General features: G+C 56.7%; 1 protein-coding gene across 1 annotated transcript in view; it reads right to left on the minus strand.

Moving 5' to 3' along the window:
• LOC134748228 (serine/threonine-protein kinase D1) overlaps positions 1–23,995 on the minus strand; it is a 96,525-nt gene that overhangs the window by 11,929 nt on the left and 60,601 nt on the right. The window contains exons 7-16 of the mRNA XM_063682949.1: positions 22,034–22,127; positions 21,115–21,230; positions 20,127–20,230; positions 18,581–18,710; positions 16,883–17,015; positions 16,334–16,522; positions 11,002–11,153; positions 10,241–10,471; positions 8,847–9,030; positions 8,016–8,198 (exon numbers count right to left, since the gene is read on the minus strand). Of these exons, the coding sequence (XP_063539019.1) occupies positions 8,016–8,198; positions 8,847–9,030; positions 10,241–10,471; positions 11,002–11,153; positions 16,334–16,522; positions 16,883–17,015; positions 18,581–18,710; positions 20,127–20,230; positions 21,115–21,230; positions 22,034–22,127 (1,516 nt within the window). The remainder of the gene's footprint in view (positions 1–8,015; positions 8,199–8,846; positions 9,031–10,240; positions 10,472–11,001; positions 11,154–16,333; positions 16,523–16,882; positions 17,016–18,580; positions 18,711–20,126; positions 20,231–21,114; positions 21,231–22,033; positions 22,128–23,995) is intronic.

Below are 23,995 nucleotides of genomic sequence, written 5' to 3' on the forward strand. Positions count from 1 at the left end.
TGTATCTGCTCGCCGATGTTGTAGCCTTGTTACTAGGTCAGACACAGTATACTACTGACCTTCGGCGGAGATCTCCCGCCACGGCTGAGGCGGGTACATGAAGGCGGCGTTCTGTATCTGCTCGCCGATGTTGTAGCCTTGTTACTAGGTCAGACACAGTATACTACTGACCTTCGGCGGAGATCTCCCGCCACGGCTGAGGCGGGTACATGAAGGCGGCGTTCTGTATCTGCTCGCCGATGTTGTAGCCTTGTTACTAGGTCAGACACAGTATACTACTGACCTTCGGCGGAGATCTCCCGCCACGGCTGAGGCGGGTACATGAAGGCGGCGTTCTGTATCTGCTCGCCGATGTTGTAGCCTTGTTACTAGGTCAGACACAGTATACTACTGACCTTCGGCGGAGATCTCCCGCCACGGCCGAGGCGGGTACATGAAGGCGGCGTTCTGTATCTGCTCGCCGATGTTGTAGCCTTGTTACTAGGTCAGACACAGTATACTACTGACCTTCGGCGGAGATCTCCCGCCACGGCCGAGGCGGGTACATGAAGGCGGCGTTCTGTATCTGCTCGCCGATGTTGTAGCCTTGTTACTAGGTCAGACACAGTATACTACTGACCTTCGGCGGAGATCTCCCGCCACGGCCGAGGCGGGTACATGAAGGCGGCGTTCTGTATCTGCTCGCCGATGTTGTAGCCTTGTTACTAGGTCAGACACAGTATACTACTGACCTTCGGCGGAGATCTCCCGCCACGGCTGAGGCGGGTACATGAAGGCGGCGTTCTGTATCTGCTCGCCGATGTTGTAGCCTTGTTACTAGGTCAGACACAGTATACTACTGACCTTCGGCGGAGATCTCCCGCCACGGCTGAGGCGGGTACATGAAGGCGGCGTTCTGTATCTGCTCGCCGATGTTGTAGCCTTGTTACTAGGTCAGACACAGTATACTACTGACCTTCGGCGGAGATCTCCCGCCACGGCTGAGGCGGGTACATGAAGGCGGCGTTCTGTATCTGCTCGCTGATGTTGTAGCCTTGTTACTAGGTCAGACACAGTATACTACTGACCTTCGGCGGAGATCTCCCGCCACGGCTGAGGCGGGTACATGAAGGCGGCGTTCTGTATCTGCTCGCCGATGTTGTAGCCTTGTTACTAGGTCAGACACAGTATACTACTGACCTTCGGCGGAGATCTCCCGCCACGGCTGAGGCGGGTACATGAAGGCGGCGTTCTGTATCTGCTCGCCGATGTTGTAGCCTTGTTACTAGGTCAGACACAGTATACTACTGACCTTCGGCGGAGATCTCCCGCCACGGCTGAGGCGGGTACATGAAGGCGGCGTTCTGTATCTGCTCGCCGATGTTGTAGCCTTGTTACTAGGTCAGACACAGTATACTACTGACCTTCGGCGGAGATCTCCCGCCACGGCTGAGGCGGGTACATGAAGGCGGCGTTCTGTATCTGCTCGCCGATGTTGTAGCCTTGTTACTAGGTCAGACACAGTATACTACTGACCTTCGGCGGAGATCTCCCGCCACGGCTGAGGCGGGTACATGAAGGCGGCGTTCTGTATCTGCTCGCCGATGTTGTAGCCTTGTTACTAGGTCAGACACAGTATACTACTGACCTTCGGCGGAGATCTCCCGCCACGGCTGAGGCGGGTACATGAAGGCGGCGTTCTGTATCTGCTCGCCGATGTTGTAGCCTTGTTACTAGGTCAGACACAGTATACTACTGACCTTCGGCGGAGATCTCCCGCCACGGCTGAGGCGGGTACATGAAGGCGGCGTTCTGTATCTGCTCGCCGATGTTGTAGCCTTGTTACTAGGTCAGACACAGTATACTACTGACCTTCGGCGGAGATCTCCCGCCACGGCTGAGGCGGGTACATGAAGGCGGCGTTCTGTATCTGCTCGCCGATGTTGTAGCCTTGTTACTAGGTCAGACACAGTATACTACTGACCTTCGGCGGAGATCTCCCGCCACGGCTGAGGCGGGTACATGAAGGCGGCGTTCTGTATCTGCTCGCCGATGTTGTAGCCTTGTTACTAGGTCAGACACAGTATACTACTGACCTTCGGCGGAGATCTCCCGCCACGGCTGAGGCGGGTACATGAAGGCGGCGTTCTGTATCTGCTCGCCGATGTTGTAGCCTTGTTACTAGGTCAGACACAGTATACTACTGACCTTCGGCGGAGATCTCCCGCCACGGCTGAGGCGGGTACATGAAGGCGGCGTTCTGTATCTGCTCGCCGATGTTGTAGCCTTGTTACTAGGTCAGACACAGTATACTACTGACCTTCGGCGGAGATCTCCCGCCACGGCTGAGGCGGGTACATGAAGGCGGCGTTCTGTATCTGCTCGCCGATGTTGTAGCCTTGTTACTAGGTCAGACACAGTATACTACTGACCTTCGGCGGAGATCTCCCGCCACGGCTGAGGCGGGTACATGAAGGCGGCGTTCTGTATCTGCTCGCCGATGTTGTAGCCTTGTTACTAGGTCAGACACAGTATACTACTGACCTTCGGCGGAGATCTCCCGCCACGGCTGAGGCGGGTACATGAAGGCGGCGTTCTGTATCTGCTCGCCGATGTTGTAGCCTTGTTACTAGGTCAGACACAGTATACTACTGACCTTCGGCGGAGATCTCCCGCCACGGCTGAGGCGGGTACATGAAGGCGGCGTTCTGTATCTGCTCGCCGATGTTGTAGCCTTGTTACTAGGTCAGACACAGTATACTACTGACCTTCGGCGGAGATCTCCCGCCACGGCTGAGGCGGGTACATGAAGGCGGCGTTCTGTATCTGCTCGCCGATGTTGTAGCCTTGTTACTAGGTCAGACACAGTATACTACTGACCTTCGGCGGAGATCTCCCGCCACGGCTGAGGCGGGTACATGAAGGCGGCGTTCTGTATCTGCTCGCCGATGTTGTAGCCTTGTTACTAGGTCAGACACAGTATACTACTGACCTTCGGCGGAGATCTCCCGCCACGGCTGAGGCGGGTACATGAAGGCGGCGTTCTGTATCTGCTCGCCGATGTTGTAGCCTTGTTACTAGGTCAGACACAGTATACTACTGACCTTCGGCGGAGATCTCCCGCCACGGCTGAGGCGGGTACATGAAGGCGGCGTTCTGTATCTGCTCGCCGATGTTGTAGCCTTGTTACTAGGTCAGACACAGTATACTACTGACCTTCGGCGGAGATCTCCCGCCACGGCTGAGGCGGGTACATGAAGGCGGCGTTCTGTATCTGCTCGCCGATGTTGTAGCCTTGTTACTAGGTCAGACACAGTATACTACTGACCTTCGGCGGAGATCTCCCGCCACGGCTGAGGCGGGTACATGAAGGCGGCGTTCTGTATCTGCTCGCCGATGTTGTAGCCTTGTTACTAGGTCAGACACAGTATACTACTGACCTTCGGCGGAGATCTCCCGCCACGGCTGAGGCGGGTACATGAAGGCGGCGTTCTGTATCTGCTCGCCGATGTTGTAGCCTTGTTACTAGGTCAGACACAGTATACTACTGACCTTCGGCGGAGATCTCCCGCCACGGCTGAGGCGGGTACATGAAGGCGGCGTTCTGTATCTGCTCGCCGATGTTGTAGCCTTGTTACTAGGTCAGACACAGTATACTACTGACCTTCGGCGGAGATCTCCCGCCACGGCTGAGGCGGGTACATGAAGGCGGCGTTCTGTATCTGCTCGCCGATGTTGTAGCCTTGTTACTAGGTCAGACACAGTATACTACTGACCTTCGGCGGAGATCTCCCGCCACGGCTGAGGCGGGTACATGAAGGCGGCGTTCTGTATCTGCTCGCCGATGTTGTAGCCTTGTTACTAGGTCAGACACAGTATACTACTGACCTTCGGCGGAGATCTCCCGCCACGGCTGAGGCGGGTACATGAAGGCGGCGTTCTGTATCTGCTCGCCGATGTTGTAGCCTTGTTACTAGGTCAGACACAGTATACTACTGACCTTCGGCGGAGATCTCCCGCCACGGCTGAGGCGGGTACATGAAGGCGGCGTTCTGTATCTGCTCGCCGATGTTGTAGCCTTGTTACTAGGTCAGACACAGTATACTACTGACCTTCGGCGGAGATCTCCCGCCACGGCTGAGGCGGGTACATGAAGGCGGCGTTCTGTATCTGCTCGCCGATGTTGTAGCCTTGTTACTAGGTCAGACACAGTATACTACTGACCTTCGGCGGAGATCTCCCGCCACGGCTGAGGCGGGTACATGAAGGCGGCGTTCTGTATCTGCTCGCCGATGTTGTAGCCTTGTTACTAGGTCAGACACAGTATACTACTGACCTTCGGCGGAGATCTCCCGCCACGGCTGAGGCGGGTACATGAAGGCGGCGTTCTGTATCTGCTCGCCGATGTTGTAGCCTTGTTACTAGGTCAGACACAGTATACTACTGACCTTCGGCGGAGATCTCCCGCCACGGCTGAGGCGGGTACATGAAGGCGGCGTTCTGTATCTGCTCGCCGATGTTGTAGCCTTGTTACTAGGTCAGACACAGTATACTACTGACCTTCGGCGGAGATCTCCCGCCACGGCTGAGGCGGGTACATGAAGGCGGCGTTCTGTATCTGCTCGCCGATGTTGTAGCCTTGTTACTAGGTCAGACACAGTATACTACTGACCTTCGGCGGAGATCTCCCGCCACGGCTGAGGCGGGTACATGAAGGCGGCGTTCTGTATCTGCTCGCCGATGTTGTAGCCTTGTTACTAGGTCAGACACAGTATACTACTGACCTTCGGCGGAGATCTCCCGCCACGGCTGAGGCGGGTACATGAAGGCGGCGTTCTGTATCTGCTCGCCGATGTTGTAGCCTTGTTACTAGGTCAGACACAGTATACTACTGACCTTCGGCGGAGATCTCCCGCCACGGCTGAGGCGGGTACATGAAGGCGGCGTTCTGTATCTGCTCGCCGATGTTGTAGCCTTGTTACTAGGTCAGACACAGTATACTACTGACCTTCGGCGGAGATCTCCCGCCACGGCTGAGGCGGGTACATGAAGGCGGCGTTCTGTATCTGCTCGCCGATGTTGTAGCCTTGTTACTAGGTCAGACACAGTATACTACTGACCTTCGGCGGAGATCTCCCGCCACGGCTGAGGCGGTCGGGTACATGAAGGCGGCGTTCTGTATCTGCTCGCCGATGTTGTAGCCTTGTTACTAGGTCAGACACAGTATACTACTGACCTTCGGCGGAGATCTCCCGCCACGGCTGAGGCGGGTACATGAAGGCGGCGTTCTGTATCTGCTCGCCGATGTTGTAGCCTTGTTACTAGGTCAGACACAGTATACTACTGACCTTCGGCGGAGATCTCCCGCCACGGCTGAGGCGGGTACATGAAGGCGGCGTTCTGTATCTGCTCGCCGATGTTGTAGCCTTGTTACTAGGTCAGACACAGTATACTACTGACCTTCGGCGGAGATCTCCCGCCACGGCTGAGGCGGGTACATGAAGGCGGCGTTCTGTATCTGCTCGCCGATGTTGTAGCCTTGTTACTAGGTCAGACACAGTATACTACTGACCTTCGGCGGAGATCTCCCGCCACGGCTGAGGCGGGTACATGAAGGCGGCGTTCTGTATCTGCTCGCCGATGTTGTAGCCTTGTTACTAGGTCAGACACAGTATACTACTGACCTTCGGCGGAGATCTCCCGCCACGGCTGAGGCGGGTACATGAAGGCGGCGTTCTGTATCTGCTCGCCGATGTTGTAGCCTTGTTACTAGGTCAGACACAGTATACTACTGACCTTCGGCGGAGATCTCCCGCCACGGCTGAGGCGGGTACATGAAGGCGGCGTTCTGTATCTGCTCGCCGATGTTGTAGCCTTGTTACTAGGTCAGACACAGTATACTACTGACCTTCGGCGGAGATCTCCCGCCACGGCTGAGGCGGGTACATGAAGGCGGCGTTCTGTATCTGCTCGCCGATGTTGTAGCCTTGTTACTAGGTCAGACACAGTATACTACTGACCTTCGGCGGAGATCTCCCGCCACGGCTGAGGCGGGTACATGAAGGCGGCGTTCTGTATCTGCTCGCCGATGTTGTAGCCTTGTTACTAGGTCAGACACAGTATACTACTGACCTTCGGCGGAGATCTCCCGCCACGGCTGAGGCGGGTACATGAAGGCGGCGTTCTGTATCTGCTCGCCGATGTTGTAGCCTTGTTACTAGGTCAGACACAGTATACTACTGACCTTCGGCGGAGATCTCCCGCCACGGCTGAGGCGGGTACATGAAGGCGGCGTTCTGTATCTGCTCGCCGATGTTGTAGCCTTGTTACTAGGTCAGACACAGTATACTACTGACCTTCGGCGGAGATCTCCCGCCACGGCTGAGGCGGGTACATGAAGGCGGCGTTCTGTATCTGCTCGCCGATGTTGTAGCCTTGTTACTAGGTCAGACACAGTATACTACTGACCTTCGGCGGAGATCTCCCGCCACGGCTGAGGCGGGTACATGAAGGCGGCGTTCTGTATCTGCTCGCCGATGTTGTAGCCTTGTTACTAGGTCAGACACAGTATACTACTGACCTTCGGCGGAGATCTCCCGCCACGGCTGAGGCGGGTACATGAAGGCGGCGTTCTGTATCTGCTCGCCGATGTTGTAGCCTTGTTACTAGGTCAGACACAGTATACTACTGACCTTCGGCGGAGATCTCCCGCCACGGCTGAGGCGGGTACATGAAGGCGGCGTTCTGTATCTGCTCGCCGATGTTGTAGCCTTGTTACTAGGTCAGACACAGTATACTACTGACCTTCGGCGGAGATCTCCCGCCACGGCTGAGGCGGGTACATGAAGGCGGCGTTCTGTATCTGCTCGCCGATGTTGTAGCCTTGTTACTAGGTCAGACACAGTATACTACTGACCTTCGGCGGAGATCTCCCGCCACGGCTGAGGCGGGTACATGAAGGCGGCGTTCTGTATCTGCTCGCCGATGTTGTAGCCTTGTTACTAGGTCAGACACAGTATACTACTGACCTTCGGCGGAGATCTCCCGCCACGGCTGAGGCGGGTACATGAAGGCGGCGTTCTGTATCTGCTCGCCGATGTTGTAGCCTTGTTACTAGGTCAGACACAGTATACTACTGACCTTCGGCGGAGATCTCCCGCCACGGCTGAGGCGGGTACATGAAGGCGGCGTTCTGTATCTGCTCGCCGATGTTGTAGCCTTGTTACTAGGTCAGACACAGTATACTACTGACCTTCGGCGGAGATCTCCCGCCACGGCTGAGGCGGGTACATGAAGGCGGCGTTCTGTATCTGCTCGCCGATGTTGTAGCCTTGTTACTAGGTCAGACACAGTATACTACTGACCTTCGGCGGAGATCTCCCGCCACGGCTGAGGCGGGTACATGAAGGCGGCGTTCTGTATCTGCTCGCCGATGTTGTAGCCTTGTTACTAGGTCAGACACAGTATACTACTGACCTTCGGCGGAGATCTCCCGCCACGGCTGAGGCGGGTACATGAAGGCGGCGTTCTGTATCTGCTCGCCGATGTTGTAGCCTTGTTACTAGGTCAGACACAGTATACTACTGACCTTCGGCGGAGATCTCCCGCCACGGCTGAGGCGGGTACATGAAGGCGGCGTTCTGTATCTGCTCGCCGATGTTGTAGCCTTGTTACTAGGTCAGACACAGTATACTACTGACCTTCGGCGGAGATCTCCCGCCACGGCTGAGGCGGGTACATGAAGGCGGCGTTCTGTATCTGCTCGCCGATGTTGTAGCCTTGTTACTAGGTCAGACACAGTATACTACTGACCTTCGGCGGAGATCTCCCGCCACGGCTGAGGCGGGTACATGAAGGCGGCGTTCTGTATCTGCTCGCCGATGTTGTAGCCTTGTTACTAGGTCAGACACAGTATACTACTGACCTTCGGCGGAGATCTCCCGCCACGGCTGAGGCGGGTACATGAAGGCGGCGTTCTGTATCTGCTCGCCGATGTTGTAGCCTTGTTACTAGGTCAGACACAGTATACTACTGACCTTCGGCGGAGATCTCCCGCCACGGCTGAGGCGGGTACATGAAGGCGGCGTTCTGTATCTGCTCGCCGATGTCCTCGTCCTCGTTGAAGGGGAAGGTGCCGGAGAGGGACACGTACACGATGACGCCCACCGACCACATGTCGAGGGAGCGATTGTAGCCCTTGTTCCGTAGGACTTCGGGGGCTGTAAGGAAACGCAATTTACAATATTTTAAAACTAGTGGCTCGGTGAGCTGTAGACCTTGCGTTAAGCTTAGAAAATGTAAAAGTGAAAAATACTTGGTTGAGTCGTTATCGTAGTGAACTCACAATAGTCTTAAGCGCCATAGACGCTATTGGGGCTTTAAGTCTTTTATGCCAAATTCTGCATTTTGAAAAAATCCTAAAACTGGATCGTCAAAAAAAACTATTAAATCATAGAATCTGGTCATAAAATTTCACGAGAATCTGTTAAGAATTACGAAGTGTAGAGGAACAAAATGACCGCGTTAAAACGTGGACCTTCGCTGGCGCTACTGTCAATAAATTTGTTTGAATAGCTTACACAGATTTTGCTATTATTAATTATTATATCGCGATATATTGAAAAAGCAAAAAAAAATCCAAATAAATTGTTGTGTGGAATGCTGTACTAAATAGAGCATCAAGATAAAGTTTCAGAATTAATTTCCCTATGAAAGGACAGAGAGGTCCAAGGAGGAGGAGGAGGAGGAGGAGGAGGAGGAGGAGGGAGGAAGGAGGAGCTATGAGAGGAGAGAGGAGGAGTGGGAAGGAGGGAGAGGAGAAGGGAGAGGAGGAAGGAGAGAGGAGGAGGAGGTTTTAGAGGTTTTACCGAGGTAAGCCGGAGTGCCGACGACGGAGCGCCGGAAGGACTTCTCGCCGATGATCCTCGCGAACCCGAAGTCACACAGCTTCACTTGTGGTAGGTCGCCGTCCGACGACAGTAGAACGTTCTCTGGCTTCAAGTCGCAGTGAACGATGTTTTTCGCGTGGAGATGCTTTAGGGCTACCAGGATCTGTATAAAAGAAATAAAAGATAATAACAGAATATAAATAACAGAAAAAGTAAGGGCAAATCGCCTAGCATGGTACGGGCATGTGATGCGGAGGGATGAAAGTCATGTGACGAGAAAGGTATTAAGAATGAATGTGGAGGGAAGTACGAGGAGAGGAAAACCGAGGAAAAGGTGGATGGACTGTGTGAAAGATGATATGAAACTAACGCAAGTGAATGATGAGATGACGGGTGACAGAGATGTATGGAAGAAAAAGACATGCTGCGCCGACCCCAAGTGAATGGGACAAGGGCAAGCGAATGATGATGATATAAGAAATGCTGGAGGGATGATATGGGCCAATAGTCTCACAACAGAGGATGCCTAAGATCGTGCGAACTGGAGGAGAAAAAGTCGGAAGCAATAGCTGAGAACGCAACCGGTGTAAACCCAGAAGAGGAGGGGGGGGGGGGCAGGGGGGGCATCGTTCGTTCACACAAAGGCCTTAATCTAACATCAGCTAATGGCGATTGTGTCACCAATAAAAACACTTAGGAGGAAGACAATTGGCATGATGACAAATTTTAAAATCCCTTTTAATATTGTCGGTACACTTGTATTGTTTCCGAAAGACACAATATTACAACTATACTCATAAATTTTAGAGATGCAATTTTTTGTAGCTAAATACTTTAAAGATTGCGCGAAAACGCCGTGCGTTTGTTTGTGACGTCACGGTTTAGTTGGTGGTAGGGTGGTCGTAAATACATACTTTACATACTTACAGTTACGAATTTTCCCTTGATGACGTCACGGTTTGACCCGATTTTAATTGGCGTTTCAGTCAAAATGGCCAATTGGAGAATTTTGCACTTTTATTTTATTATATCCATGATTCTTTTTTGCTGTCATCATGCCTATTGACATACAGAACGGAATTGTTTTCAAGTACTGTACGTTTTATTCAGTTTAATGGCTTTAATTTTAATTTCCGTTACTTTATTCCACAAGTCCTTATTATTCTAACGTTATTTTATAACACTTTTAAGCAATTACTGCATACATTCGCGAAGATATTCAAAGTTGTATGTGAAGTCCCCAACCCGCATTGGGGTAGCGTGGGGAATAGAGCTCAAGCCCTCTCGTGCATCAGAGGAGTTGTGTCCAGCAGTGGGAAGTACATAGGCTGATTTATAATAATAATAATTATTATTATTTAAGCAATTCTCACCTGTGCCACCAAGTACTTGGTGGTTCTCTCCGTAAGTCGTCCTTTTTCATGACTGAGGATCATCTCGAGCATGTCTCCCCTGAGCTTCTCCATGACGACGAATATTCGCTCCGGCGTCTCGAACATTCGCTCGAGGTTGACGACGCCGGGGTGGGACAGGTTCTGAAGGATAGCGACCTCGTTCTTGAGCTGGGCTTCTTGCTTGGTCGGGAAACGAAGCTTGTCTATCACCTGTTGCAGTAAAGGTGGATTTGGAAAATTTTCTAGAGGTACGCATGGCTGTTCTATAGAAAACTTCGAGAAAGTAATTGGTGAACTAAATTTTTTTGTTGCACTTTCAGGGGTTGATCTCATACAAAAAGTCGTTCAGTATCGAGACGAGAGGATACTTTGTAAATGAGTTAGATATTATTGTTGTAATTACTTAAATAAAAAAATAAAATAAAAACCTAATATTCATGTCGCTGCGTGTGTAACTCTAATAATTAATAAAATAAAGCAAAAGGTGGATTAGGAAATTTATAATGTGTTAAGCTTTTATTTTTATTTAAAACGGCAACACGATAATTATTGAGCCTTTATTACTTGGCGCCCAACGTGGGTTTGAAGTGCAGAGTATATCGCATCCGGTGCTACTCTTCACGCGTGCTCAGAGGCATCAGTCACGAGGATTTGGTACATGGCGTGGCGCACATCTTCCAGCTTCCTCAGCTTAAAAACGCATAGAGGTCGTGCTCAGCCTTTCGTGTAGATACTCGTACCTTAATGGCGACGGGTAGCTGCGTGCGGCGGTGCAGGCCGCCGTACACGATGCCGAACTGCCCCGAGCCCAGCACCTCGTCCGGGTGGATCTGGTACACCTGCGCCATCTCCGCGCCGCGCGAGGCCGGCTCCGACGACGACGATGCTTCCGCTGTCAATTATATTTCATTTCATTTAGATATATAAATAAATGTGACATCTTACACAAATAATTCATTCGTTAAGCTTCCCATATAGTAAGTACGCACTGAATGGGAGCACAAGAGCGCACTGTCCAGTGGCATGTCAAATTACTAGTACCAATTTTGGCCATAAGAACTACCTTGTCCCACCAGCCTGTAAAAATGGCGCCCAACGTAGGGCATGGCAGATATTAAAGTTAAAAATAATTTGTTCTCTTTATAGTCCCAGAGACTAGTGAAGACGCCGGGTTGTCTCGTTGGTCACTCACGGTCGTGCTGGCGGACGGCGGTGACGGGCAGCAGCGCGTGGCGCACGGCGGTCTCCCAGGAGCGCGCGAGGTAGGCGCCCACGCCGGGGGTGGGGGGAGGGGTGTAGCCGCGTGTCACTCACGGTCGTGCTGGCGGACGGCGGTGACGGGCAGCAGCGCGTGGCGCACGGCGGTCTCCCAGGAGCGCGCGAGGTAGGCGCCCACGCCGGGGGTGGGGGGAGGGGTGTAGCCGCGTGTCACTCACGGTCGTGCTGGCGGACGGCGGTGACGGGCAGCAGCGCGTGGCGCACGGCGGTCTCCCAGGAGCGCGCGAGGTAGGCGCCCACGCCGGGGGTGGGGGGAGGGGTGTAGCCGCGTGTCACTCACGGTCGTGCTGGCGGACGGCGGTGACGGGCAGCAGCGCGTGGCGCACGGCGGTCTCCCAGGAGCGCGCGAGGTAGGCGCCCACGCCGGGGGTGGGGGGAGGGGTGTAGCCGCGTGTCACTCACGGTCGTGCTGGCGGACGGCGGTGACGGGCAGCAGCGCGTGGCGCACGGCGGTCTCCCAGGAGCGCGCGAGGTAGGCGCCCACGCCGGGGGTGGGGGGAGGGGTGTAGCCGCGTGTCACTCACGGTCGTGCTGGCGGACGGCGGTGACGGGCAGCAGCGCGTGGCGCACGGCGGTCTCCCAGGAGCGCGCGAGGTAGGCGCCCACGCCGGGGGTGGGGGGAGGGGTGTAGCCGCGTGTCACTCACGGTCGTGCTGGCGGACGGCGGTGACGGGCAGCAGCGCGTGGCGCACGGCGGTCTCCCAGGAGCGCGCGAGGTAGGCGCCCACGCCGGGGGTGGGGGGAGGGGTGTAGCCGCGTGTCACTCACGGTCGTGCTGGCGGACGGCGGTGACGGGCAGCAGCGCGTGGCGCACGGCGGTCTCCCAGGAGCGCGCGAGGTAGGCGCCCACGCCGGGGGTGGGGGGAGGGGTGTAGCCGCGTGTCACTCACGGTCGTGCTGGCGGACGGCGGTGACGGGCAGCAGCGCGTGGCGCACGGCGGTCTCCCAGGAGCGCGCGAGGTAGGCGCCCACGCCGGGGGTGGGGGGAGGGGTGTAGCCGCGTGTCACTCACGGTCGTGCTGGCGGACGGCGGTGACGGGCAGCAGCGCGTGGCGCACGGCGGTCTCCCAGGAGCGCGCGAGGTAGGCGCCCACGCCGGGGGTGGGGGGAGGGGTGTAGCCGCGTGTCACTCACGGTCGTGCTGGCGGACGGCGGTGACGGGCAGCAGCGCGTGGCGCACGGCGGTCTCCCAGGAGCGCGCGAGGTAGGCGCCCACGCCGGGGGTGGGGGGAGGGGTGTAGCCGCGTGTCACTCACGGTCGTGCTGGCGGACGGCGGTGACGGGCAGCAGCGCGTGGCGCACGGCGGTCTCCCAGGAGCGCGCGAGGTAGGCGCTCACGCCGGGGGTGGGGGGAGGGGTGTAGCCGCGTGTCACTCACGGTCGTGCTGGCGGACGGCGGTGACGGGCAGCAGCGCGTGGCGCACGGCGGTCTCCCAGGAGCGCGCGAGGTAGGCGCCCACGCCGGGGGTGGGGGGAGGGGTGTAGCCGCGTGTCACTCACGGTCGTGCTGGCGGACGGCGGTGACGGGCAGCAGCGCGTGGCGCACGGCGGTCTCCCAGGAGCGCGCGAGGTAGGCGCCCACGCCGGGGGTGGGGGGAGGGGTGTAGCCGCGTGTCACTCACGGTCGTGCTGGCGGACGGCGGTGACGGGCAGCAGCGCGTGGCGCACGGCGGTCTCCCAGGAGCGCGCGAGGTAGGCGCCCACGCCGGGGGTGGGGGGAGGGGTGTAGCCGCGTGTCACTCACGGTCGTGCTGGCGGACGGCGGTGACGGGCAGCAGCGCGTGGCGCACGGCGGTCTCCCAGGAGCGCGCGAGGTAGGCGCCCACGCCGGGGGTGGGGGGAGGGGTGTAGCCGCGTGTCACTCACGGTCGTGCTGGCGGACGGCGGTGACGGGCAGCAGCGCGTGGCGCACGGCGGTCTCCCAGGAGCGCGCGAGGTAGGCGCCCACGCCGGGGGTGGGGGGAGGGGTGTAGCCGCGTGTCACTCACGGTCGTGCTGGCGGACGGCGGTGACGGGCAGCAGCGCGTGGCGCACGGCGGTCTCCCAGGAGCGCGCGAGGTAGGCGCCCACGCCGGGGGTGGGGGGAGGGGTGTAGCCGCGTGTCACTCACGGTCGTGCTGGCGGACGGCGGTGACGGGCAGCAGCGCGTGGCGCACGGCGGTCTCCCAGGAGCGCGCGAGGTAGGCGCCCACGCCGGGGGTGGGGGGAGGGGTGTAGCCGCGTGTCACTCACGGTCGTGCTGGCGGACGGCGGTGACGGGCAGCAGCGCGTGGCGCACGGCGGTCTCCCAGGAGCGCGCGAGGTAGGCGCCCACGCCGGGGGTGGGGGGAGGGGTGTAGCCGCGTGTCACTCACGGTCGTGCTGGCGGACGGCGGTGACGGGCAGCAGCGCGTGGCGCACGGCGGTCTCCCAGGAGCGCGCGAGGTAGGCGCCCACGCCGGGGGTGGGGGGAGGGGTGTAGCCGCGTGTCACTCACGGTCGTGCTGGCGGACGGCGGTGACGGGCAGCAGGGCGTGGCGCACGGCGGTCTCCCAGGAGCGCGCGAGGTAGGCGCCCACGCCGGGGGTGGGGGGAGGGGTGTAGCCGCGTGTCACTCACGGTCGTGCTGGCGGACGGCGGTGACGGGCAGCAGCGCGTGGCGCACGGCGGTCTCCCAGGAGCGCGCGAGGTAGGCGCCCACGCCGGGGGTGGGGGGAGGGGTGTAGCCGCGTGTCACTCACGGTCGTGCTGGCGGACGGCGGTGACGGGCAGCAGCGCGTGGCGCACGGCGGTCTCCCAGGAGCGCGCGAGGTAGGCGCCCACGCCGGGGGTGGGGGGAGGGGTGTAGCCGCGTGTCACTCACGGTCGTGCTGGCGGACGGCGGTGACGGGCAGCAGGGCGTGGCGCACGGCGGTCTCCCAGGAGCGCGCGAGGTAGGCGCCCACGCCGGGGGTGGGGGGAGGGGTGTAGCCGCGTGTCACTCACGGTCGTGCTGGCGGACGGCGGTGACGGGCAGCAGCGCGTGGCGCACGGCGGTCTCCCAGGAGCGCGCGAGGTAGGCGCCCACGCCGGGGGTGGGGGGAGGGGTGTAGCCGCGTGTCACTCACGGTCGTGCTGGCGGACGGCGGTGACGGGCAGCAGCGCGTGGCGCACGGCGGTCTCCCAGGAGCGCGCGAGGTAGGCGCCCACGCCGGGGGTGGGGGGAGGGGTGTAGCCGCGTGTCACTCACGGTCGTGCTGGCGGACGGCGGTGACGGGCAGCAGCGCGTGGCGCACGGCGGTCTCCCAGGAGCGCGCGAGGTAGGCGCCCACGCCGGGGGTGGGGGGAGGGGTGTAGCCGCGTGTCACTCACGGTCGTGCTGGCGGACGGCGGTGACGGGCAGCAGCGCGTGGCGCACGGCGGTCTCCCAGGAGCGCGCGAGGTAGGCGCCCACGCCGGGGGTGGGGGGAGGGGTGTAGCCGCGTGTCACTCACGGTCGTGCTGGCGGACGGCGGTGACGGGCAGCAGCGCGTGGCGCACGGCGGTCTCCCAGGAGCGCGCGAGGTAGGCGCCCACGCCGGGGGTGGGGGGAGGGGTGTAGCCGCGTGTCACTCACGGTCGTGCTGGCGGACGGCGGTGACGGGCAGCAGCGCGTGGCGCACGGCGGTCTCCCAGGAGCGCGCGAGGTAGGCGCCCACGCCGGGGGTGGGGGGAGGGGTGTAGCCGCGTGTCACTCACGGTCGTGCTGGCGGACGGCGGTGACGGGCAGCAGCGCGTGGCGCACGGCGGTCTCCCAGGAGCGCGCGAGGTAGGCGCCCACGCCGGGGGTGGGGGGAGGGGTGTAGCCGCGTGTCACTCACGGTCGTGCTGGCGGACGGCGGTGACGGGCAGCAGCGCGTGGCGCACGGCGGTCTCCCAGGAGCGCGCGAGGTAGGCGCCCACGCCGGGGGTGGGGGGAGGGGTGTAGCCGCGTGTCACTCACGGTCGTGCTGGCGGACGGCGGTGACGGGCAGCAGCGCGTGGCGCACGGCGGTCTCCCAGGAGCGCGCGAGGTAGGCGCCCACGCCGGGGGTGGGGGGAGGGGTGTAGCCGCGTGTCACTCACGGTCGTGCTGGCGGACGGCGGTGACGGGCAGCAGCGCGTGGCGCACGGCGGTCTCCCAGGAGCGCGCGAGGTAGGCGCCCACGCCGGGGGTGGGGGGAGGGGTGTAGCCGCGTGTCACTCACGGTCGTGCTGGCGGACGGCGGTGACGGGCAGCAGCGCGTGGCGCACGGCGGTCTCCCAGGAGCGCGCGAGGTAGGCGCCCACGCCGGGGGTGGGGGGAGGGGTGTAGCCGCGTGTCACTCACGGTCGTGCTGGCGGACGGCGGTGACGGGCAGCAGCGCGTGGCGCACGGCGGTCTCCCAGGAGCGCGCGAGGTAGGCGCCCACGCCGGGGGTGGGGGGAGGGGTGTAGCCGCGTGTCACTCACGGTCGTGCTGGCGGACGGCGGTGACGGGCAGCAGCGCGTGGCGCACGGCGGTCTCCCAGGAGCGCGCGAGGTAGGCGCCCACGCCGGGGGTGGGGGGAGGGGTGTAGCCGCGTGTCACTCACGGTCGTGCTGGCGGACGGCGGTGACGGGCAGCAGCGCGTGGCGCACGGCGGTCTCCCAGGAGCGCGCGAGGTAGGCGCCCACGCCGGGGGTGGGGGGAGGGGTGTAGCCGCGTGTCACTCACGGTCGTGCTGGCGGACGGCGGTGACGGGCAGCAGCGCGTGGCGCACGGCGGTCTCCCAGGAGCGCGCGAGGTAGGCGCCCACGCCGGGGGTGGGGGGAGGGGTGTAGCCGCGTGTCACTCACGGTCGTGCTGGCGGACGGCGGTGACGGGCAGCAGCGCGTGGCGCACGGCGGTCTCCCAGGAGCGCGCGAGGTAGGCGCCCACGCCGGACTCGGGGGGAGGGAGGGTGTGGCCGGCGCCGGCGCCCACGGGGTCCACGCCCACCATGTAGTCCACGTTGGCTGTGCGTATCTCGAAGCAGTGCATCACGTCTGTGAAACGATCGGATTTTATTACTAACTTCTGTTTATTTAACAGCCCTCTCCAATGTTTGCGGCCCCGTGCAACCTTTTTAACGCTTTGGTAAGAACATACATCTCCTTATCCACATGAGTGAATCTAAAATATATCTTGGTCAATTGAATGCATCACATGTCACAGTCTTTTCGCTTTAATCGTTTATTTTTCCCGGAAAGACGCGTTCCATCAGCATAGCATTTTCTTTCAGAAACAAAAGGTAAAAGGGTTACGTAAAGAAGGTAAAAAGGTTTCTGAAACCTGATAATACTGTCAACACAAGAGTATTGTTAATCAAAGGTACGTCTATAGCAATAGCGACCTAAAATGCTGACCTGAGTGCAGTGTCCGCGCGGTGTCGACAGCTAAGATCTCATTGAGCGGTATCTCCTTGTAGTATTTGGAGCCCTGATCCGATTGGAACAGTGTTATTGACTTGCTGTCCAGTCGCCAATAATGCCGTTTGATCTGTCAACACACAAAAAATTACATAAATTGATCGAGCTGACGTGGAGAGTAGAAGAATTGGCATCGGCAGCAATTATCGTCCTGCGACCGATTTCTCTGTGTGTGGACGGGGTGTCTATCTATGGTTGTGGACTAAGTTGGTCCGCCATATATTGATATAATTTATGGGCCTGATCTGATTAAATCAGCCGTATATATAGTCGCCTCACCTGCTTGTCCTTGTTGGTGAAGTACAAGAGCCAGCCCTCCTTGATGCTCTGACCGGTCCTCTTCTTGGCGTGCTTGACGCTCTGCACGATAATCATCAGAGCGATGTTGGCGCTGGGCGGACGACGACGAGCTGTAAGATCAAAGCTCTCACCTGTTTGTCCTTGTTAGTGAAGTGAACCAGCTAGCCCTCCTTAATGCTCTGTCCCGTCCTCTTCTTGGCGTGCTTGACGCTCTGCACGATAATCATAAGAGGGATGCTGGCGCTGAGCGACGACGACGAGCTGTAAGATCAAAGCTCTCACCTGTTTGTCCTTATTAGTGAAGTGAACCTGCCAGCCCTCCTTGATGCTCTGTCCGGTCCTCTTCTTGGCGTGCTTGACGCTCTGCACGATCCTCATCAGAGGGATGTTGGCGCTGGGCGACGACGACGAGCTGTAAGATCAAAGCTCTCACCTGTTTGTCCTTATTAGTGAAGTGAACCAGCCAGCCCTCCTTGATGCTCTGTCCGGTCCTCTTCTTGGCGTGCTTGACACTCTGCACGATCCTCATCAGAGGGATGTTGGCGCTGGGCGACGACGACGAGCTGTAAGATCAAAGCTCTCACCTGTTTGTCCTTATTTGAAGTGAACCAGCCAGCCCTCCTTGATGCTCTGTCCCGTCCTCTTCTTGGCGTGCTTGACGCTCTGCACGATCCTCATCAAATAGATGTTGGCGCTGAGTGACGACGACGAGATGTAAGATCAAAGCTCTCACCTGTTTGTCCTTGTTAGTGAAGTGAACCAGCCAGCCCTCCTTGATGCTCTGTCCCGTCCTCTTCTTGGCGTGATTGACGCTCTGCACGATAATCATAAGAGGGATGCTGGCGCTGAGCGACGACGACGAGCTGTAAGATCAAAGCTCTCACCTGTTTGTCCTTATTAGTGAAGTGAACCAGCCAGCCCTCCTTGATGCTCTGTCCGGTCCTCTTCTTGGCGTGCTTGACGCTCTGCACGATCCTCATCAGAGGGATGTTGGCGCTGGGCGACGACGACGAGCTATAAGATCAAAGCTCTCACCTGTTTGTCCTTATTTGAAGTGAACCAGCCAGCCCTCCTTGATGCTCTGTCCCGTCCTCTTCTTGGCGTGCTTGACGCTCTGCACGATCCTCATCAAATAGATGTTGGCGCTGAGTGACGACGACGAGATGTAAGATCAAAGCTCTCACCTGTTTGTCCTTGTTAGTGAAGTGAACCAGCCAGCCCTCCCTGATGCTCTGTACCATCCTCTTCTTGGCGTGATTGACGCTCTGCACGATAATCATAAGAGGGATGCTGGCGCTGAGCGACGATGACGAGCTGTAAGATCAAAGCTCTCACCTGTTTGTCCTTATTAGTGAAGTGAACCAGCCAGCCCTCCTTGATGCTCTGTCCGGTCCTCTTCTTGGCGTGCTTGACGCTCTGCACGATCCTCATCAGAGGGATGTTGGCGCTGGGCGACGACGACGAGCTGTAAGATCAAAGCTCAGCGCTCACAGGTATAGGGCATGAGGGTACATCATGGGCGGTGGTGGCGTTATGTCCGTGTGAAATTGGGAAAGATGTATGTGTTTGTGTGTGGCATAGCTGTTGTTTGGAGCCATAGATGGTTTTTTTGATGTTTTTATATATAAGACGATCATGATAAGAAGATAAGCATAATTTTATAGTGTAATTTTTATCCTGAAATAAATAAATCTAAGTTTATAGTTTAAAATATTTTTATTATTTAGGTACCTACTTATGTTTTACTTGTGTTGCGTTGTATTAAAAACGTGGCATTGATGCTGCTAGCTACATCTAGTAAATCAGCACAATCTATTAAGTGAAGCCGAGTTTTGCTAATGCGTAAAACTGCTCTATAGGAAATAATTAGCAATAACTAGAACGGTTTGAAACCTTAATCCTTATCACCACTGGTGACGCTGATCAGGGTTCAAGCAAAGCAGAGAAAGATCTAAAGAAACATAAACAGACGTAGTGCATACCTATCTAAGAAACAAACATTAAAAGCTACAAACACGAGCTAATCCCACACATAACTTATACATTACATGGACAGGAAAACATCTATACAGATACCACTCCAATACAACTTTACAGGCACTTAAATGACAACTTCAAACCTCTCATTGGTTGGAGAATCAACTGTTTTAGATTTACTGACAATTTATCTTAATTTGTTACTTGTTTATGAAATGAAATTGAAAATCTTAATTTTCAGGCAACTACATATGTTTGACCATTTGGCCGCAAAAGACGTCAAATGACGCGCGCGGGTACAGCCCAATATCAACCTTCGTGCACTCCGACAAGGTTCACGACGGGCGTGGCGTTCAAACGGTTAGGACACTTCGTGATGGACATTGTACATCATTATAGAAGGTAGGATCCTATAGAAGTGGCCTACCGCGTGCACCCGAGACCCGTGAGGGATAGAACGTACGTAATGCGACAATATGATTGGTCGAGTAGATTTGTAGCTCACCATAAACCATACAAATTTGGGGAATATAAAAAATGTGACTGTAACAAGGACAAACAATAATAACGCTTTCTCTGCTACTCCTACTGAACGATACATAAGACTATCCCGTTCTGACAGTTCCCCTACTACTCACGCCTAATCATTCATATACGATTTACAGCGTCTCAATGTCTCAATAGTTAGCGGGTTTTGGGCCTCATACAGTAGTTACATTTCATACTTAAGTGGATCACCAATGGAAGGCGCCGTGCTTTGCGGCCTTTCTCATGTATCACGCACACGATAGATGTGAATCGTAATTAACTAATCATAAAACGGTAGTTGTATTGGAGCGGTAGCAGTACAGACGGACAGACGCCACCACGTACTCAGCCTCACAAAGCCAGCGCACACGCCTACCTGCTGGGGCGAGACGCGGAGCGCTCGGGCAGCGAGTCGCGCTGCGGCCCCGAGCCCGAGCCCGAGCCCGAGCCGGCCGAGCCGCGCCGCCGGCGGACCTGCACCTGGGTACAACGTTCACGAGTTACAGAAGAGGAGATACAGTACAGCCGTAGGGATCGGATTTCGGATACCGGTATTTTTTTGTATGGGTAACGAAACCGGTATTTTTTCGTTCTTTGTTAATTATTTCATTTCTAATTGGGTAATCTAATAATACGAAGTCGTTACCACAGCCGAGTAGGAGTAGGAGATGGAGTATAAAATAATTCGAAATAACCCTTACCCTTACCCTAACCCTTATACTATAACTAAGAAAAGCTGTAAAAAGTAATGAAATAAACTCATTTGTATTTGAAATATACGGTTATTTCTAAGTTTTTGCAAAAAACCGGTTCCGATCCCTACAGGTGATACTTTAGTTACCGCTCAGTATAGGCTGCCGAAGAAAATGGCGGCAAATTCGAAAAATGCGCTAGGTTGTTAGAGTTTTAATTTCGACTGCGTATTACGGTACGTGTTGCTGTGATTTGCGATTGAAGATACATTTTGCACGAAGTTTGGCTGATAATGATAGGTAACTATCCCTACGCTTCTTGCTTCTACAATAGATGAAGTATGGGCACTTGGGGTCTCCGTTTTGGCAGTGCAGCGCGGTAATTGCGGCCAGCATATTTGGAACTTTTGCACCGGGTACGTGTCGTTTCGGGGATTCACGTGAAGGCGTAGGTACAGGTACTGTTAGGTTTTCGGACAAATCTTGTTGCGGATTTTATCTTAGAATAAAATAATACTTATTCAGGCAACACATCATTACATCACAAAATGCATAACAAAAATGTGAAAGAAGAAGTATTCAAAAAACAGATAATCTTGTACACTTTTGACTAAGTCTGTGGCGGATTATCACTGATGTAGATTGACGAAGTTTGATTCAAAAGGTGGGTACCTCGTCGTCGATATCGTTGGACGCTCCATCGTTGGAACCGCCCTCGTCTGATTCCTCGTCTGGAAGTCGTGCGCTTTCTGACAGTTCGCTTCCGCCGCTGCTGTCCTGGTATTCGCCTGCAATGAATAACCTTCAAATATTCGTACAATGCAATATGAAACCATACATACTCGTATGTGTTGGGGTCGAAGTATTTTACGGATGGCGCCAGCATAGGTTTACGTGTAAAATTCTTGTTTTTTTTTTTCTGGCCTGGATGCTAGATTTAAGCCAAATCTCATAGAACAAAACTAGAGACTGGGGAAACCTATGCTGGCGCTATCTGTGCAAACCTTTGACTGTTGCCAACCGGCCCAACCGCATTGCCGACATAAAAACTCTTCTGCAAGAAAAGGCACGCTCGCTCATTTCATTTAATAGGCGGCAGTTGGACAGTTGCCAAAGGCAGTTAGAAATCGCGCCAGGTGTTCTCATGTGCTATGTAAAAAAAATTGGGATGCTATAGAGGTACGTAAATAAAAACAACTTTAAGTTATAAACCGTATAAGATTTTACTTGATTTAACGCGGTAATCTCATGAACACATCAGCAGCTTTCAGTTTGCTTTTTAGGGTTCCGTACCCAAAGGGTAAAAACGGGACCCTATTACTAAGACTCCAATGTCCGTCTGTCCGTCCGTCTGTCTGTCTGTCACCAGGCTGTATCTCATGAACCGTGATAGCTAGACAGTTGAAATTTTCACAGATGATGTATTTCTGTTGCCGCTATAACAAATACTAAAAAGTACGGAACCCTCGGTGCGCGAGTCCGACTCGCTCTTGGCCGGTTTTTTCTAATTTTGGATACGAGTGTAGTTGTAAGTATGTATCAATTGTTTATAGTACAAAAATAGTAAGTACAAAGGCGTACTTACACTTACCATGTGAATCGCGTATCTCGCCACCGCAGTCTTTTGGCACGTGGGGCAAACACTTGCGGTGCGCGTTGTAGTGGCAGTCACGGCACTGGAGGCCCTGTAATAAATCATGTAGCTAAGAAATGCCTGCAAAAAAGACGGGAAGCGGATCTAGATCCTCAGTGATACAGCTGGTATAAACCCTAACCCGGGTTGTGCGAGCGAAAGGAGCTCCGTTCGGCGTTCGCCCCGGCGTTTCCGTCGGACTCTGCTCTACGGACACTAATTTTCATACGAGCACTTCTATCGCCAGCGAGTAATCGGAGCGGATTGAGTGAGTTAAAATGGCTCCGCTGTGCCATGGCGTCGTACGCTAGTTTTGAACGGAGTCCGCTCTTATTTCCCCCTCGCTCGCTCCGTAAACTCCGCCGGCAGTGGAAAGCAAAAGCTGAAAGTCTCTTGGTGGAAGTGCACCACCATTTTACTTCGGTCCGCTTATTACCTGCTTGAAGAGGCCGCGCAGTAGTGCCGGCACACAGTGGGCCGCGTGTACGAGTGCACGGCGAACGTGTGTGTGTGTGGTATGCCTAGTGACAGCCCCCACGCAGACGAGCGGGACAAATAGAGAGAGACATTAGGCACCTGCTTGAAGAGGCCGCGCAGCAGGCGCTTGCAGTGCCCAGTGCCGGCACACAGTGGGCCGCGTGTACGAGTGCACCGCGAACGTGTGTGGTACGCCCAGAGCCAGCCCCTACGTGGATGAGTGGGACGGGGAGAGAGAGACAGTAGGCACCTGCTTGAAGAGGCCGCGCAGCAGCCGCTTGCAGTGCCGGCACACAGTGGGCCGCGTGTACGAGTGCACGGCGAACGTGTGTGGTACGCCCAGAGCCAGCCCCTACGTGGATGAGTGGGACGGGGAGAGAGAGACAGTAGGCACCTGCTTGAAGAGGCCGCGCAGCAGGCGCTTGCAGTGCCGGCACACAGTGGGCCGCGTGTACGAGTGAACGGCGAACGTGTGTGGTACGCCCAGAGCCAGCCCCTACGTGGATGAGTGGGACGGGGAGAGAGAGACAGTAGGCACCTGCTTGAAGAGGCCGCGCAGCAGGCGCTTGCAGTGCCGGCACACAGTGGGCCGCGTGTACGAGTGCACGGCGAACGTGTGTGGTACGCCCAGAGCCAGCCCCTACGTGGATGAGTGGGACGGGGAGAGAGAGACAGTAGGCACCTGCTTGAAGAGGCCGCGCAGCAGGCGCTTGCAGTGCCGGCACACAGTGGGCCGCGTGTACGAGTGCACCGCGAACGTGTGTGGTACGCCCAGAGCCAGCCCCTACGTGGATGAGTGGGACGGGGAGAGAGAGACAGTAGGCACCTGCTTGAAGAGGCCGCGCAGCAGCCGCTTGCAGTGCCGGCACACAGTGGGCCGCGTGTACGAGTGCACGGCGAACGTGTGTGGTACGCCCAGAGCCAGCCCCTACGTGGATGAGTGGGACGGGGAGAGAGAGACAGTAGGCACCTGCTTGAAGAGGCCGCGCAGCAGGCGCTTGCAGTGCCGGCACACAGTGGGCCGCGTGTACGAGTGCACGGCGAACGTGTGTGGTACGCCCAGAGCCAGCCCCTACGTGGATGAGTGGGACGGGGAGAGAGAGACAGTAGGCACCTGCTTGAAGAGGCCGCGCAGCAGGCGCTTGCAGTGCCGGCACACAGTGGGCCGCGTGTACGAGTGCACGGCGAACGTGTGTGGTACGCCCAGCGCCAGCCCCTACGTGGATGAGTGGGACGGGGAGAGAGAGACAGTAGGCACCTGCTTGAAGAGGCCGCGCAGCAGGCGCTTGCAGTGCCGGCACACAGTGGGCCGCGTGTACGAGTGCACGGCGAACGTGTGTGGTACGCCCAGAGCCAGCCCCTACGTGGATGAGTGGGACGGGGAGAGAGAGACAGTAGGCACCTGCTTGAAGAGGCCGCGCAGCAGGCGCTTGCAGTGCCGGC

The sequence above is a fragment of the Cydia strobilella genome, chromosome 16 (genome assembly GCF_947568885.1).
Source record: "Cydia strobilella chromosome 16, ilCydStro3.1, whole genome shotgun sequence".
NCBI lineage: Eukaryota > Metazoa > Arthropoda > Insecta > Lepidoptera > Tortricidae > Cydia > Cydia strobilella.